Source organism: Typopeltis vanoorti, chromosome 2, assembly GCF_054136105.1.
Source record: "Typopeltis vanoorti isolate ZY-2024b chromosome 2, IOZ_Tvanoo_1.0, whole genome shotgun sequence".
Lineage (NCBI taxonomy): Eukaryota > Metazoa > Arthropoda > Arachnida > Uropygi > Thelyphonidae > Typopeltis > Typopeltis vanoorti.
Window position 1 is genome coordinate 70,632,666 of NC_143550.1, and position 17,914 is coordinate 70,650,579.

Consider the following 17,914-nt stretch of genomic DNA (forward strand, 5'->3'; position numbering starts at 1 on the left):
TGTGATAATTACATCAAAGTGGATTTCACAATAGCGAAAATGCAACTATGGAATCCACTTTTTTTCCTTCCATGAATATCTCATAATGTCCATATTTTGTTTTATTTAGATGCAGGTGCTATATTGGAAAATAAATTGTATTTTCATACTTATTTTACTAGTGCATAAACAAAAATGTATGTATGAAATACCTTCAGACTGTTACCTGTATATATATATATATATATATATAGAGAGAGAGAGAGAGAGAGAGAGCAATTAACTTCATAACATTGTCTTATAACCATTAATGCACAGCATGTTCTCTTCTCAGACATAATGCTATCATTACGTGAGTTACGACTCCTTTGGAGATTTCATCGGGGAAAAATATTGTGGAGCACAAAGACTTTTTTTTTTATTGTTATTTCAAAAACTTGAGTATTTTATTCGAGCGGATTGCTGCACAGAACTGTAATAATAACAATTACATTTACTGATTTATTTTAGTTGTTACATAAAGTTTCAATCTTATTTGAGGTTCTTTTCTAATCTGTATGTATTTGTATTTCTTTATAAAAGTTTATATTTCCTACATATTAACAAGAGCTGAAGCTTGGTAACATTTTACATTCAACACATTCAATTATCACATCTCGTTCCAGTTTTCTGTCCTTGAATAATCAAGGGACCACTGTATTTTTAATCTTTTTTTTATGCTAACAAAGACTTATTGCTTTCATTATGTTATTACTAGTTAAAACCAAGCTGCACCATAAGAGAAAAACAAAATATTTGTGCTGTTCCGTTAAAAGCAAAAGACTGATTTAATGAATTTCCAATTTTACTAAGTTGCCCTGTAAAATCAATGATTTCAGTTACATGTTCTTTATAAAATAATATGCCTTCAAGTTCAGCATTAAGAATAGAGTAATAGAGGCGTATCATAATATGGGATTCTTTCTAAATACATTCACACAAAGTATTTATATCTTTTATATTGGATTAGTTTTGAATTTCTATTCTTTCTCTACTTCGCCAAGGCTTTTTGTAAAATTTAGATTGTTATAAAATATTAAAATATTCATGTCAAAGGGAATAAATAAAAGTAAAATAAATTTCAGCGTGAATAGATGACATTTTGTTTTCATGATTTACATGTGCATAAAGAAGTCAATTTCAGATTAGGGATTGTGCTAATAAAATATGAACTAAAACTTGTGATTCTCTAACGTAAACTTTTATTGCCTGATTGATAATGATGTCATTTTAGCAGATACATCACTTGTGAGACAATGTTGCTGTCATTGTCTATACCTGGTTTTGAACACAGGTTGTAAATATGCCGTCAGAGCGATGTGATGTTATTTTTGATTTATTGCTGAAACACCTAAGGTTATGATGTCAGTCTATTATATGTACTAATTGTGTGTCTTCCTTGGGCCATTTTATCTGTTTTCGGATGAAAAATGCAGTACAGAAAGTAAAACCATGTCATGTCCTTATGATTTTGGCTTACCTATTTCAGTTGAAAAGCCTTGCAACCTCTATGAAGAGGCTTCTCAAATAATAACCGATTTGAACAAGAAGCAGTACATGCTAGATTTTACATGCCGATCCATCCTGATTCAGGTTTTCATTTGTTTATCATCACTAAATGCTAGTCCCTGCTAGCAGGGACTAGCATTTTTGATTAGCAGCAATTTTGTTTTTCATTATAATCATTTTGGATAAGCAGCAATTTTATTTCATCAAATCAAAGAAATATTTCAGTAATCGGAAAAAAGATTCTGCATTGGAACCGTTTCCAATTTCTACTGGACGTTGAGATTTTTTGAACCATATTATATTGCATATATATGCAGGATGTCCCTTAAATTTGTAAATATTTCAATAATTCGTAAAAATCGAAAACAATGGTATGTTATCTTGGGTTTACACGAAAGTGAATAGTAAAGAGGGGATGAGTGTAAATTTCAGTAATAGAGGGTTCTGCACCACATGCCTCATTTCTCAGATGCATGCAAATGAGAGTCCTGCAAAACGCAGGATGTGCCGCTGTCAGATTGTAATGAATGAGTGCAAATTCCTAGTCACTGGTGCTAACAGAAATGTTTTTGTGAAAAGTTTGATGATGACATTGGTGAATAAGACATTGTTAATGAAGTTGTTTTTACATAAGCGGAGAATCGTCAGCGGAAATCTTACGAAAGTTTTGAACGCAGAAAACAGTGAAGAGTCGTGGTCCTATCACTGATGCCAGACTACAGTCTCTAATATGGCATTTTGAGGAAACTGGGAGTTTGGCAGATCAGTGTTATCTGTAGTCCATACCAGTGCCGTGGTATCGCAAATGAACACCCTAGTGGCAGAATCAATGAGCAGTGTATGGGAAGTTGCAAGAATCATGGCCATAGCAAAAACGTCCATATCCTGCACCCTTCATGGTATGTTAAACTTGTATTCATACAAGGTGCAAGCTCTTCACCAGCTTTTACCAAGTGATACCACTAAAAGGGGGAAATTCGCAATGTTGGCCTTGACAAAAGTCGCAGAAGATCCACAATAGCTGGACGACAATTTTTGGACAGACGAAGCGCATTTTTCATTGCATGGGGCAGTTAATACACATATAATTGTCGAATATAGATGCAGGACAATCCACGCGCCTACACACACAGGAGCTGTTGCATTCACTGCGAATCACTGTTTGGTACGGCTTCACTATGGTGGGTATCTTTTTTCTTTGAAGAATCATGTGCAATAAGAGGATGGAAGAAGTGCTCAGTAAATGCAACTGCTACGCGAACACGTGGTACCATGCTTGCGGTGAGAAAAATGTTCTTCACACAGTCACGTTCATGTTGGACAGGGCACCACCTCATATTGCATCTCCCATGAAACAGTTTCTCATCAGCATATTTGGTCAAGAACGAATCAGCTGTAATTGCAACTCCGCATGATCCCTAAGTCTCCCCGGACCTGACACCAGTAGATTTTTGGTTGTGAGGCTATTTAAAGTCCCAAGTGTACCTGAGCAGCCCATATTCCTTAGAGGATTTAAAAGACGCCATTAGCCGTGAAGTTGCTTGCATCCACCAGGATATGCTCCACGCTTAAATGGCATTCTCACCCGCTTGCCGCATGCAATTGTTTATGCCAGCGGCACGTTGAACAATTACTGTAGTGATATGTAACGGATTTCTTGCATATGGATAAATACAGTAAGTTTTCAATGCCATTCTGCCTGTGGTCGCCCACTATCGGTGAAAGTTTGAACTAACACGCTTAATAGAGTCAGTGGGTTTAAGCCTGTTAATGTTAATATCTGTTATTCATTTTTCTTTCAACCAGAATTGTTTTTCCTGTGATTTCCACTTAAGTATACCTCAGTTTCATTGCTGAATGTTGCTGCTACCTCAAATGTGCAGTTATTCAGATAAAGCCTCAGAAAATTGCCTGCTCCTGTTTTTGATACAGTTTCCTTTATTGAAATTGTTTATATATATATAATCAAAGAAGCAATGCTGAGGTAGAATCTTTGAGGAAACAAAATTTATATATTTGGTTATATTATATTATCTAATTATGGGGTGTGTCTAAAAGTCAGGTCACATTTTTTTGTTTTTTTTTTTGTTTATCATTGGTTAGAAAATCCAGCCTAATTCAGTATATATAATAATATTAGTTGAGCAATTTTGTGTTTGGATCTTTTTCAAAGTTCAAATGAAAATCAAAATGTTGAGAAGGTTATCTTAATATGATAAATATTATGCAGCAGAGGAATAAAGGATAGCATTAAATTGTGGAAGAGATAACTGACTTGAATTATTTAACAGAGGAAATTAGTTTGAAATTTAATTTTTATTGCCAGCTTATTTTGTGCTATTAGAGCAGATCTGATATACATTGATAGAAGCTGTTAGAAAGTTAAAAAATGTTTTCGGGTTAATGTTAGAAATGGCTGTAGAGAGTACATGTTAAAAATATAATAAATAAAATCATATATTGTTACAGATGGCAACTTTTCATTTCCTAAATAGAATCTTGGATTGTTTAGGTTGGGATCATATAGGAAAGCCTTGCAAGATTCTTTAAACAGACGTATGAATTTGAATCAGATATGAATAGCATATTCGTGCATAAATTATACATAGTAGGAAATTAGGAAAATATATATGAAAACAGGAATTTTTTATCATTTTTAGGGCATATTTTTTTTAAAGTAACGATCCTTTCCATGTATTTCTACCAGTGGCCTGCAAGCCCTGACTTCTCATGTGTTCATCGTATCAAAACCATTAATAAAATAAATTATTTAAATAAAACGGGATCTCTTAAGTTCAGAGATCCATACTGTTTTATTTATATTAATATTTTATTAATAAGAATCACAAAGTTCACTTGAACACAGAGAAATTGAAGGGAAGGATATGATAGAAGCTTGAGAAATCTTATGAACTTTTTTTTAAATAGTTTAATTTCAATATTATGTTGTATTCTTTTAACTTATTTTATTCATGATATTTTCATGTTCTTTTAAAATGTTCAGTTAAATTATATGGTCGATATTAAAAATGAACATAAAAATAAAATGAACTTATTTTAAATTCAATTCAGGACATGTATAAAATATCTGCATTTCATCAGTTATTTTTTTTCTGTATAACATGAACCTACTTTTTATTTTTTTTATTCACCCGAGAAAGAAAAAAGTGATTTAATTTCTTCTCTTCAGTATTGAGTTCTCTGATTAGGTCCACCTCTAAATCGATTTCCTAAAATACAGGAAAAAAAAAAATCGGTATGCATTTCATAAACAAGTTAATGAAATGAAATATGTTAACACTTTCACACAAAGTTATGTCTGTATGCCTTGCCTTATAATTGTGATTGCACTTGGTACTCGTATAGCATGAAACGACCCAGCGTGGATGTGTTAATAATCATCAATTACTATTCATATATTATTATTATTAACACCAGAACTTCATGGAGTCAAAAGACTCATCGCGGCTGACGAACAATGTTACACACATACACACAAAGTCCATCAAACTGTGCTTCAGGCAAAGTATTCCACTGACCAACCACCCTCCATGCAACTTCCAGGTATGCCTCTTGTTTTTCCTCCCCTCATTCTATGAAAAAAAATTTCCACATTAATCTGGTAACAGCCCTTTACTAACTTAAATGTCTGTCATATTATCCTCTTTACCTGCTATCAAAGGTTTCGCAAACAGCATTCCCTCAATCTCTCCTCATCTCCCACATCGCAAAGGCTAGTTATGATATTAGTCCATCTTTTCTCTGGACCCTTTCCAACATATCATGAAAACCGGGGAACCAGATCTGTGCATAATAATCCATACGAGGCTTGATCACGGCCTTATACAATGGAACCAGAACTTTTTTATTTCTACAAGATCATCTGCATTATTGCCATAATCCGATGTGATGCCTTTACAACTTGGGCAATGACCTCTCAACTTTAGATCCTTGTCCACCACCACTCCAAGTTGTCTTACCTCTTCAACTTCCTCCAAAATTTCCCTGCCAAGTGTATACTTTGCATCCCTTTGTCGCCTGCCAAATTCTAGAACTTGGCAACATTGAACTAACAGTTCTGTACTGTTGCCCATTCATGCAATCTATTCAAGTATTTCTGTAAGGCCACAACAGTTGTATAGCTGTATATCACCAGTTAAACCTATCCTACTATCATTAATATACTACAAATTAAATGGCCCGTGCGACGCACCACTAATGACTTTCCTCTTTCGAGATAGTGTCCCCCACTTGCTGATATTATGGAATATCATTTAATACAGAAACAATCCAATAGATGCGAATAAATATTGTTTCACCTTATAGAACCAATTCCACATTTTTGTACAATTTGTAGAAATTTTATTTATGAAAACTGATTGTCAAATCGGCAGCTATTTTAATACAAAGATAATGAATGTGAGTATGATTATATCGTAATGGAAGCATTTTAGCTGACTAGCAAATTTTGTATGCAATACTAACAGAGCCCTGTTAGTATTGCATACAAACTATGGGCTGAACTGGAGCGTCTGGTGAGGTCAAGGGACGTCCACTACAACAGTCCATGACCTCATTACATGCCTACGGGAAGAATATTCTAAAATTCCCATTGATCGCCATCATAAGCTTGTGGAAAGTATGTCCCATAGGATTATATACCCATAGGTCCCACATCTTATTAAGGTGGACGCCATGGCTATTTGTTCCTCGCATATGGTGTCCGTTAACTTCTTTCCAAGCAGCAAGAAGTTAACGTTATGATAACTAAAAATGCACTCTTCATTTTTACTAGTTGTTTCACATTAAAAATATTTTATATTGTAAGGAAATACAATACAGTTTAATACAATATACAAAATAGTTTATATTAAATTTCCTTACAATGCAACAATGGTTTATATTTTTGTATAGTAAGGAAATTTAATAAAGTATTAAGAAATTTTTTTTAAACTTTTTTCTATTAAAAATGTCAAACATTTATTGCGATACTTATAGTTTTTCCCTCCTTGGAGATATAGGACCATTGAAAATTGCATACATGAATTTAAGTTTTTTTTTTTTTTAATTGCTTTCAGTGAGAGGAAGCATAACAGTATCAAGCAATAGTCTGTGGTCTTATAAATGTTGATGGTTAGAATATTTGTGAAAACAATATTAGACAACTTTTGTAATCCTGATAGGTCTAAACTGACATAACATTGAATTCTGACTACCTGCCTGATATCGTGTTGGAGAGCCTTTCACAGAACAGTTTTTACCGTTGCTAGTATTAATTCCTCTAGACATTCTGATGTAAGCAGAGCAAATTACCCCAAGGTATGGAAGCTGTGTTTGAGGAACACAGATGTCTGGTGCTCTTCCTTGGAGAAGGTGAAATTGTTCCCGGATGATTCCTCCTGGAAACGTGAAATTCGATAAAATGTATACGGCCTGCTGTAAATTGTTAGTAGGCCATGTCGATGGATCATACATTAGGCAATGCCCCATTTGCGACCAGAAAAACATTGCATATCATGATATTACTTCCCCTTGGATGGTGGAAATGCATAGGGATCATGGCCTTGTGTTGTGACTACCATGTGTGTAATCTCGATCTACATGGTGCAGCAAGAACCATGACTTGATGGACAAACACACTTTTATCCAGTTCTGTGTTGCTAGCCTATTGACTTTTGACTGTGAATATGACAGGTGCTCTGGAGCTGCTGTGCGAGATTTTGACACACTGGCCTTCAGGACACTGTTCTGTGTATTCTGTATTGAACTGAGATGCAAATTGTGACACAGTCACCTGCTGATATGGCTTTTATGAGGCACTGCACCTTTTTCTCGCCACAAACATTTCCCCATGCTTCTTGACAATATTTACAATGGAAAGTGGTTTGTGTACATTTTGTTTGTATGAGCAACCAGCAGAAGTTTGTTAGGTATGTGTTGTCAGATTAGATGAAGGGGCACCCCATGATCATGTCTCTTTCGAGCTCTCTGATTCATTACCTTTTTTCTCTTTATGACCAACTTTAACACATTAGTTTGCCCAGCCATATACAAAACTAAACAACATTGACATACAGCTTAATACAACCATACATTGGTGTACATGAGTAATCATAATTTAGTTTTATATTAATGTGTGCAGAAATTTTACAAGCCGTTTTCTCGTGATTGCAATGGTGCTCTTTCGTAGTAAACATCTACGAAAGAATTTGACCACACATTATTAAAATTTGTCCTCTACGAATGGAGTGGGGGGGGGTCTTCCAAAATTTCCATCACTTGCATAAAATTGACAATACTTTCAGATACAGATAAACAACATGTGATACTGTTTATCTGTTTCAGAAAGTTTCCACCTTCCCAGCTTTGAAGTGTTAACTGTCAAAATTGAATCGTTCACTGATTGTATTGTTTTCAGGGTCTTACTAGTGGAGGATTTTAGTCAATATCTACCATTTTTTGCATAAGTCTCAGGGAGAAATAAATTTAGGAATCTTCCTCGATGTATATCAACCACAGAAAACTGTATGATACTTTGTGCTCGTGCTGCCGAAGATGTGTTTGATAATTTCGGACACAAATATTTTATTCTCGTAAATTCCTCGCACTTTGCATAAAAAGATGATAGCCCCATTGACAATTTAATATCAGTTTTTTTCCCTTTGATTTTTTCCTTTTTTTCCCTTTGATTTTTTCCTTTTTTTTCCTATTTTACCCTTTGATTATTCTTAGTTATCATCGTTACCTTTTCTTGAGTTAGGGTGATCTCGTTGTATTTCTCATTTTAAATGTAGTGCCGTGAAATGTGATATTTCTTCAGGGTGTGGTAAATTAATCTTTTGTGAGGCTATATATGTCTGCTTGTTAAAGTGGAAGTGTAGCTGGCGGAAAACATGTACTTTTGTTATCACTCTAAGTACCAAAAGTAGACAGAATTTCAATAATGAGAAAGTTACGGGATCAATCCTGCGATAGAGGAAAGTCCATTTGTGTGTTTAATTGTGCGTTAATGAACAGTGAGTCCGATTAGGGACTAACACCTATGAGTAATATTTTGAATATTACTGTTAATATTACAAATATCCTTTGTAATAGACATCCTTCATTTTTTCCGCCCTACATCGTATACATATTTCCAAGTAGTACTTTGCGGAATTTTGGGGAAGCTTCAAAGCTGCAAATTACTATTATTATCACGCCACGTGTCCAAGGACAGCTAATGGACCCCCCCCCCATAGCTCTATATATTATATAATTCACATTCACCGTCCATTAAACATTAATACATTTTGCAATCCACAGTCGCACATCACTTACTAGTAGTATTTCTGGGAAAAATGTAATGCTTAAATTTCTGATACAGAAGATATCAGTTTGTTTTTCTTATTAGCTTACCTCTTGGCCTTTCATCCTCTTCATAAGCATTGTTTTCATAGCCAAAACCGCTTCGGGATATTGATCTAATTGGTTCCTCATTCTCGTAATCAGGTAATGGTAACTGTTTTGCATATTTTATGGGATGTTTCTGGTCAGGATTTCCAAGGGACACTTGCGGCCACGGTTTTCTTCCATCCGAATAGACATTTACAGACACATTAGGTATATTTAAATCCTTTGAACCTCGATCCTCTTGCTGTGTAGGAGGCTCCATTTTTTTGCCTTCTCTGTAGTTGAATGGACGTGTATTATCATATCTCATCTGATTTTCAAATCGTTCATCTTCACGATAATTAGAAGCGCGTTCGTCTTCATAATTCATGGACTGTTGAACTCCTTTTCTGATTTGCTTCCCCTCACGGTTGCTAAAAGAATGCGGCTCATCATCATCATCATAATCATCATAGTCTGGAGCAGGATAGTCCATTTCTCTAGAATTAGGAATACGTTGCCTTTCACTCTGAGCATATGGTAGCATACGATTCCCTTTGACTGGCTTTAATTCGTAATTGTGAAGCCTATTGTCCTGAGGGGAAATTTTTTTTAAAAAAAGTAATTAAAATAACAATTATGTTCAATTAACGAAAATTAATTTTACAAAATTTTTAATTTTAGCTTCAAGATAAAAAAAAATGTAAACTTTCATTATAATAATTGTGTTATGGCTTTATTGCATAAACAGCAAAATTCACTTTGAAATGTTTTAAATAAATCAGCTCTAATACTGCATAATTTATAGTAATAACCAAGTGGGAAAACTTTCAACACGCTAATACTGCATGTTTGCTTCCTTTTCTCAGTTTTGCATGTATGTTTCATAATGAAAAAAAAAAAAAAAATCGATCACCTCAAAAATTTACATTTTACATCCCCAGTTATGCATATTAAACTATTTGCATGTTCTGTAGCTAGTGAACTTATGTTTCCTTTATAATGTGCAACTTCAAAACTAGTTGGTGGAAGTGTATAGATCGATACTGGCAAAAGTCAAAGGTGGTATAGTAAGTTGGTACATAGTTGCAATCGTAAGGCATAACTTCCTTGAAGTGGATAGTAACGTTTCAATGACATGAAATTTGGAGGTGCCCTTTCTCCTTCCTTAACAAAGGCATATATACACCTCCCTTCCGAAAGATCAGCGCAATATGACAGGTGGGTTGCGATATCACTGTTAATTTAGCTAAGAGCTACAATGAACTGCTAAAATCAATATCAATGCCAACCAAGAGCTATTGTTACTATAGCTGTTTATTGATATTGGTGGCATTCTACGGATTAAGGAAATATTAAAGGAGAGATTGACAAATCCAGTATTTATGAGTTTAAATATTTCAAGTTGTGTTAATAAGGGTGATTCATGTAGAACCGAACCCAAAGTTTTTGTTCTACATCGCAAACGATGAATGGATACTGATCAGATCTTCGGGAGACTTATGTTACCTTATCTTACCTTGAATGGCTCTGCAATTCACAACGCTTCAAGACGAATCCGTATCTCCATTTCTGGTCTATAAGAGGGTTTTTTTGGGTTCGAATCATCCTATATAATTCCTTACGCTTGATATGCTTGTATTATAAATCAAGTTTTCCAGTATTCAAAAAAGAAAAAAATGACTTAAAAACACTTAAAATGAAAAGAGCTATTGTCAAATAAAAAATGACAATAATTTAAAGAGGGAATGGCGAATTCAGCAGAGTTCTGCTGCTTCAAAAGAGATGGGGGAGTGAATAATCAAACAACACGTAGACCTTTGAATCGAATAATAATTATGTGAAACATATTGAACTAGTTCACGATTCAATTGACAGCTGAACATTGCCATTTCTTCTTTACTGCATTCACTTGGAAATATAGTACAGCTCACTAATGGCGAAGTTATTGTATGCGTGCCTGAGGTAGAGATAATCCAGAAATAGTTCAGTTACTAAGTTGTGTGATCTCTCTTTACAATGGTATATCATTCGGGTGGTGACTTTGCACTTACTGAGATGACAGAGACTGATGTGAGCATTTAGGTAGATGAACTGGAAGTACTCAGTATATTGAAAAATATCAATGTGAATACTGCAATGGGCCTTGATAGTATGTCTTCCTGTGTGCAACGAGAATGTGCAAGTGAACTGGAAGTATCTGTGACGAAGTTGTTTAATCTAAGTCCGAGCTTTGGCCGAATTCCAAGGGAGTGGAAAGAGGATAATATAGTTCCATTACATAAATGTAGCTCCAAGACAGAAGTAGCAAATTAGAGACCAATTAGTATCTCTAGAGTGGTGGTTAATGTATCGGAAAAATTGATTAAAAGTAAAATTCAGGAATGGGTGGATAAGAATATGATATTCTGTAGGAGCGGAGGCAGAATGGCTTTGTAAAAGGTAGTCCTGCCTCGGCAATTTATTCACATTTTATAATAAGGTGATATTAGAATTGGATAAAGGAAATGGCTACACCATGATTCTGCTGAACTTTGCAAAGGCATTTGACAGAATACCGCATGGAAAATTATTGCATAAGTTAGAGCAAATGGGAATGGATATGAGGCTGGTGGCAGGGATAGTGGGAGTTGGGAACTGATAGACGGAAATTAGAGGATGGTGTATGGTGGAGCAGAATCAAGGCAAATTAGGATGACTAATGGAGTGCTCAAGGGCTCTGTACTAGGACCACTACTATTTAATTTTGTATATAGCAGAAGATTTGAATGGGGATATTCAGTTGTTTGCCGATGATGCAAAACTAGGGAGGGCAATAGTTGATAAAGGTATTGTAGATATCTAACAGAATGACTTAAATAAATTGGAAGTGTGGACAAAAGACAATCTTTGTCACCAGTTCTACTTCTGGATGAAAAGATTACACACGTTGTATTATATTGATGGTATTAATTTATAGGAAATTGATGAGGCTAGGGATCTGGGGGTAATGGTGGATAGAGATTTGAAATTTACAGGACATATTGCAAGAGTTGGCAAAATAGCTCAGATGATTACTTGGATGCTGAATAACATATTGACATTTAAAGATAGGGAGATTTTTATCGCTCTTTATAAGACTGATTCGGCCACATATTGACTACTAATTTGGTCACTTACTTTTCTTGAAGATCGGGAGGCGGAAGAGAGTATCCAAGCTGGTGACAGGTCTGTGGAATGTTCGCTATGAGAATAAATTGAGGATGTGTGGTTGCAGAGTTTAGTTAACAGGCGGAAGAGAGGGGATATGATAGAAACTTATAAGTTACTAAAGGGATTCTATAAGACTGATACAGGAGAAATTTTTCAATACATGGAGAATAGGGGAAAAACAATAGATCACATTTGGAAGTTACCTACGCGTGTAGTTAGTAAGGATGTGCAGATTATGTTCTTTTCTTGGAGAGGGTGAATGAGTGGAATGATTGCCACAGGTGGTTGTGAGCATCCTAGCAGTGAGTAGGTTTAAGGAGATGTATGACAGGTATTGTGTTAATGGATAGTGTGGGTCTCTGCGATGAGTCTTTTGACTCCATGGAGTGCCCATATAAATAATAATAATAATAATAATAATAATAATAATAATAATAATAATAATCCCTGTATGAGACTGGCTCGAGCATTAACTTCTCAATATTTGTTCCCATTCAAACGTTGAATGGGAACAAACATTGAGATGAAAATGCCTTTTTCACATGGTATTATCTGTTCTTGGAAAACATAGAAGATATATAGCAAATTGCAAATCTTGTCGTATGATAACGCTACAGATATGAACGGATATATTTGAAGTTCAAGCCAGATTCAAGAAAATACAGCCTTGCTTTAGTAGGAACTTGTCTGCAGCGAACTATTTCATTTTTGTTAATTTTTTCGACCGTTAACAATCACTTTACACATTCTTTGTAGCCTCACGATCTGGGTCAAATATCTCTCGAACATAAGTTCTCACGCTAAGATACTAAGAGACATCACTGGAAAGAAATTATAATGAAATCCGTGCATCATCTGTTAATATCTCAGAATACAAAGAACAAAACCCAATAGCGGTTCATGAAGCAAAAGTTTTGATTATTAAAAATTAAAATAAAATAAATGCTGAACAGCTTAGAAATCACATTAATGATAGTAATTTGGGAAGGTCTGATGAACGTTGATAAGATATGTAGAGCACACCGAGAACGCGGAACTGAGTTCGCCATAATTGCGAAATCATATGATACCCTCCTGGCTTATCTGGTTGATGTTCGAAATGCAGATAAATTACATAATTAAGATTAAAAAAAAAAGCAAAAGCTATTGTTCGAATTCTGATCACAGACAATGATAAAGAATGGAGTGAAAAAGGAAGAGGCCATATTATGAAACCAAAGGGATTAATAGAAGTGCAAAGAATGCACTTCGAATGCACTACGAATTCGTTTAACTTTATTTTGTTTTATTTATTAACGTGCTTACAAAATTGTCAAAATGACCTGCTGCATAACGCAGGTTACATGATACCTTCAAATTGCTTGCGATTTGAAAATCTCTTTCAAGAGATGGAGTTCAATCAAAAAACGCTCGCTAACCGGCTCCAGCATACCGCTGCGCATCAATATGAACTGACTGACATAAACTTACATAGCATGTAATAAAGTTCGCAGGCTTGGTTGGCAGAGTAGGTATGGATGTTTGTGATTATCTTTAGGTGACAGATGAATTTCATCGCCTCACGTGAAACCACCTCCCTGCTAATTGGAGGCCTGAAGTGGCTTGAAAAAAGTCTCATTTTTTTATTTAGAGTAGGATTTTCGGACTAGGTAAAAATGAATAAAAATAACAGGAAATTATACAATTTCATAAAAATAGAAAAAAAAGAAAAAAGAAATCCTTAGCTCACTCATACTTCCCCTATCCTTCTCATCCGTCCTAGGACGGTTGAGAAGGATAGGGGAAGTATGTAAGAAGGATAGGGGAAGTATACGCCAGTAACCCCCTCTTAATGAGGGGGTTACTGGCGTATTAATGCAGCCGGTTAGCCACTCCTCTGCTGCATCCCCTAAGTGCGATGTTCATGACTGCAATCCGTGTGTGTGTTCACGGGGCCAGTTTGCCTGCTTGCGGGATGAAAAACCCAGATGAATTGGTGGGAAAAAACCTGCTGTCCACGCCCAAGACCGGCTAACTTGGCTATGGCTGATGAAGATCCTTAAGCTCCTCATATCGTCGACGGGAATCGAATCTAGAACACTCCTTCCCCAGGCATATGGTTGAGAAGCGCAAAGCCACTAGGCTAACAGCGCGGACTCACTTGTATTACTAATATAATATATGTTTAAATCCTTCCTTGAGTGAGAGTCACATTTAAAAAAATAATAATAATAATTTATCATTCAACAGCTGCATGTGCAGGAGAGTATTCGAGTTCAAACAGAACCAATGAATGAAACACAAACAACAAAAAATATGGATTAATTCTGGAGTAAGCCATAAGGAGGAGGAAAGATTTTTCTTCAAACTTGGTGTTTCAATTTGAATTTTCGCTTCTGTGCGTCATCTTCGTTTGATTCCAATGACAACGTTTTCGTAACACAGTTGCAAGGATGATACGGCATTTGTTCTTGGGTTGGAAACATCTAGGTTTCATTTCCGTTTAGGACACGAAGAGTGTTTATAAGAATTTCCCAACTAAATGTGAACTATCCTTCTCGACCGGAGATGATAGGTGATTTTGAACCACGAAACAGGCAAACCGGTCACACGTAATTACCATACGTAGTACATTGGTCTCGTATCTTTAGTTACTTAGGAAGTAATTTTCACCAGTTCCAATGAACTCTGTCTATTGTCATGCGAATAAACTATTAGATATTTTTACTGATTCCTGTTTTAGGAGATAGCACCTGTTTGCTCTGTATTTCTCTCGATCCATTCACTGTCCGCATGTATAGTTCAGCAATGGTTCACCCTATTTCGATAATATTAAGTTGTTATTTTGGATTTACCAAGAAAGAAAAACAGTGAAGGCTGTGAGGACAGTGTAATAAGTCTATTAATTGTGTGTATTTGTTTGATGAAATGCCGACTTTTCTTCTTCTATCCCCTTGTGGGACCGTCTAACTCACCTTCAGCTGAAACGGCCTTTGCTTTTTAGATGGATTCAAACTCAAGTCTTTCCAACTGAGGAACATCATCGTTACCAACTGAGCTAATGAGATAATATTCAAGACTGTGAGGAAAAATTATGAAGCAGTTTTATTTATTTTTTTAATTGCTCATTAACAATTACCTCTTTACACGTAACACCAAAATACATTTAGTTCTTCAAATAAAAAGGTAGCTATTACTTCTGGAGTTATTCTTATGCACAGGGCGATTTTAATCTCTTCATCGAATTATTAATCGTATCCAGTGAACGCAATCTCGTACTGATCTTCTTCTTGTCTTGTAAATATGGAACTCACAGCAATGTTCAAGTGTACGCATATTTTTCCATGAGTTGAAATCTCGTCTGTATTGTTTACTATTGACTCAGTAACTCAGTAGTCGCTTCAAGTAGTGCATGTTTTCACTTAGTGATATTTATTTCAAATTTTTAAAATTCGTATTATCATTATACTTTGATTGTTTAGAGAAAGGACAATTATTCCTATTACTCTCTCCCCCCTCCTTTGGATATGTCAGTACATATACTCTACAGTATTTTTCTCTGTCATACCTATTGCTTAAAAATAATTCTGAAAAAAAGAAATCTGAACTCTTATTATGTCGTCAATACAGTGGGCAATATATTTATATATTCACACGGAAATTTAAATACTGGAATATATCACTTCAACGTTCTAATTTAAATCCTTCTGATTTTATGCCTATATCGATATTCTGAGAAATCAGAACCTTAAACTGTTATTTTATTTACTTATTTATTTTTGTTTCATGCACCGAAGAAGAAACTAGGTATTTGCCTACGAAAGTAGTTTGTTAGATTTAATGCTTATTGTAAAATTTAACGACATAATAAAAGTTCAAATATTTTTATAAACATTTTATTTTGTTGTAAAGCACTCTGTACTTAACTTCTGAGATAATTATTTTTTTTACCTTTCCAAAAATATCTTCTTTCTTTTTTCTTCCACGTTCCATTTCTCCGATTCTTTTCTTAACGTATACTATCAGTGCTATCTAAATGAAAGTAAATTACTTAAAAAACATATATAATAAAAAATATTTAAGAAAATAATTGAACAGTATTTTGAACAAAGAAACGATAGAGGTTCGTAACCAACCACATTCAGTAAAAAAAAAAAAGACAAAATTTTCACATATTAGAAAATCGATAGCTAACAATAGTTTATGGTTGAAAGTAGAATGGAATTTGGTACCAGAAAGTTTCTGGTACCAAAAATGCTGCAATAGCAGATATCATTCACCAGTCGGAAATTATTAGAAAATTATTAGATAAATAATAATAATGATAATAAATGATGATAATAAAATGATAATAAAAAATAATAATGATAATAATAATAATAATATTTTTAATGCAATCATTTTTTATTATTAAAATTATGATTATATATTATGATTTAAAAAACGTTGTTTCACATGCTAATAATAATTGTTATTATAGATGGTAATTTATAGTTGCAGTTGAATAAGAATACATTTTAAACAGTATTTATAGTATAACAATAAGTTATATATATTTTGAAATTTTTGCTTTTAATGTATTTAAGTGCTGTAACACTTCAATTTATGTAGGCGTAGACTTCTGTGGCTAATTGGTTCAAAAGATATATTTCGGTGATTACACCACATTTTTTATTATTCAGCTATACAAAATACTTCAATTTATTTATTTTTCTGTTGATCTCAGTTGAGATGTAATGACTCAGCTTGCATCCTCGAAGCTTTTTAGTAAGCTTATTTGAGGATGACAATGGTTAGATATCTTTTATTAATTTGATTGCTGTGTTGGATGTAGGCTGATGATGTTTGAGAGGTCATATGAATGATCTGAAAGGTCTGGAAATTGCCGATATATTCTGTTATTGCATCTGTCTTGATGGTTCACGTTCATTTTTATTGTGGTCTTCTTTTTGAACTAATTAGGAGACCTTTTTTTTCACCATGGCAGTCTTTCTATGTCTTCTGAGCTTTTAATTTGTATCGGCTTTGAAGTTTGTGACTTCTTCAAGAATATCTTGGCATCTCTGATCCACAAAAATTGGTAATTTTTTTCCGTTTTTGCTTTTCTTGTTGGTACAACAGATTCTGGTTGAATGGTGTTAAATACTTCGATAGGAAAATCGGTGTAGTCTTTCTGTGCGTTCAAGCCCTTGGCAACTGTTTTTTTCTCTGTCTGCTGGCTTTTATGAGATTGTCTCTTGTAAGACGAACTATGACTGGTGCGGGTCATGGCAAGCCTTGTTTTTTTCGCTTCATGGGAATTTGATTTACGGTCTGAATGTTGTTATGCTGTAGAGGGATGTCGATTGCATGGCCTAATTTTAAACTACGTCTCTGGGGTTTTCGTAGGTGCAATTTCAGGAAGATAGTTTATAAGAAGATCTTCTTTATATTGTTGCTGACTTAGACGTTCGTATTATAGTTCTAGGGAATCAAGTTCTTGACGGAGTTCGGATGTCTCTTTCATCAAATTGTGTGCCCTATCAGTTAGTGCGTTAATGCAGATTTTAATGTCTTTTACCGTTTGCAAAACTTCTTTCACTACTAAATTATTATGTTTTGACCAAATCCTCATATTCACTAGATTTTTTTGTTATTTGTCGTTCTGTTTATTAAAGAGTTCTTGCACAAGATCTACTAAGCAAGCTTTTATAGTTTCTACACTGTTTTCTAATTTTTTTTAATAATAATAATAATTTATTACATATGATACATACTTTACATAGTTTTGATTATGTAGGGCACAACATTACATACATTTGTTTACATATGAAACAACATTACTTACATTTGTTTACGTATGATACAT

At 34.5% G+C, this 17,914-nt stretch overlaps 1 protein-coding gene across 1 annotated transcript in view; it reads right to left on the reverse strand.

Annotated features, from left to right (window-relative positions):
* Window positions 1-388: 388 nt before the first annotated feature.
* The window catches only part of LOC150109153 (uncharacterized), a 47,659-nt gene continuing 30,133 nt past the window's right edge, over window positions 389-17,914 (reverse strand). Inside the window, exons 6-8 of the mRNA XM_090411772.1 lie at window positions 16,018-16,098; window positions 8,923-9,490; window positions 389-4,757 (exon numbers count right to left, since the gene is read on the reverse strand). Of these exons, the coding sequence (XP_090267898.1) occupies window positions 4,714-4,757; window positions 8,923-9,490; window positions 16,018-16,098 (693 nt within the window). The 3' untranslated portion in view covers window positions 389-4,713. The remainder of the gene's footprint in view (window positions 4,758-8,922; window positions 9,491-16,017; window positions 16,099-17,914) is intronic.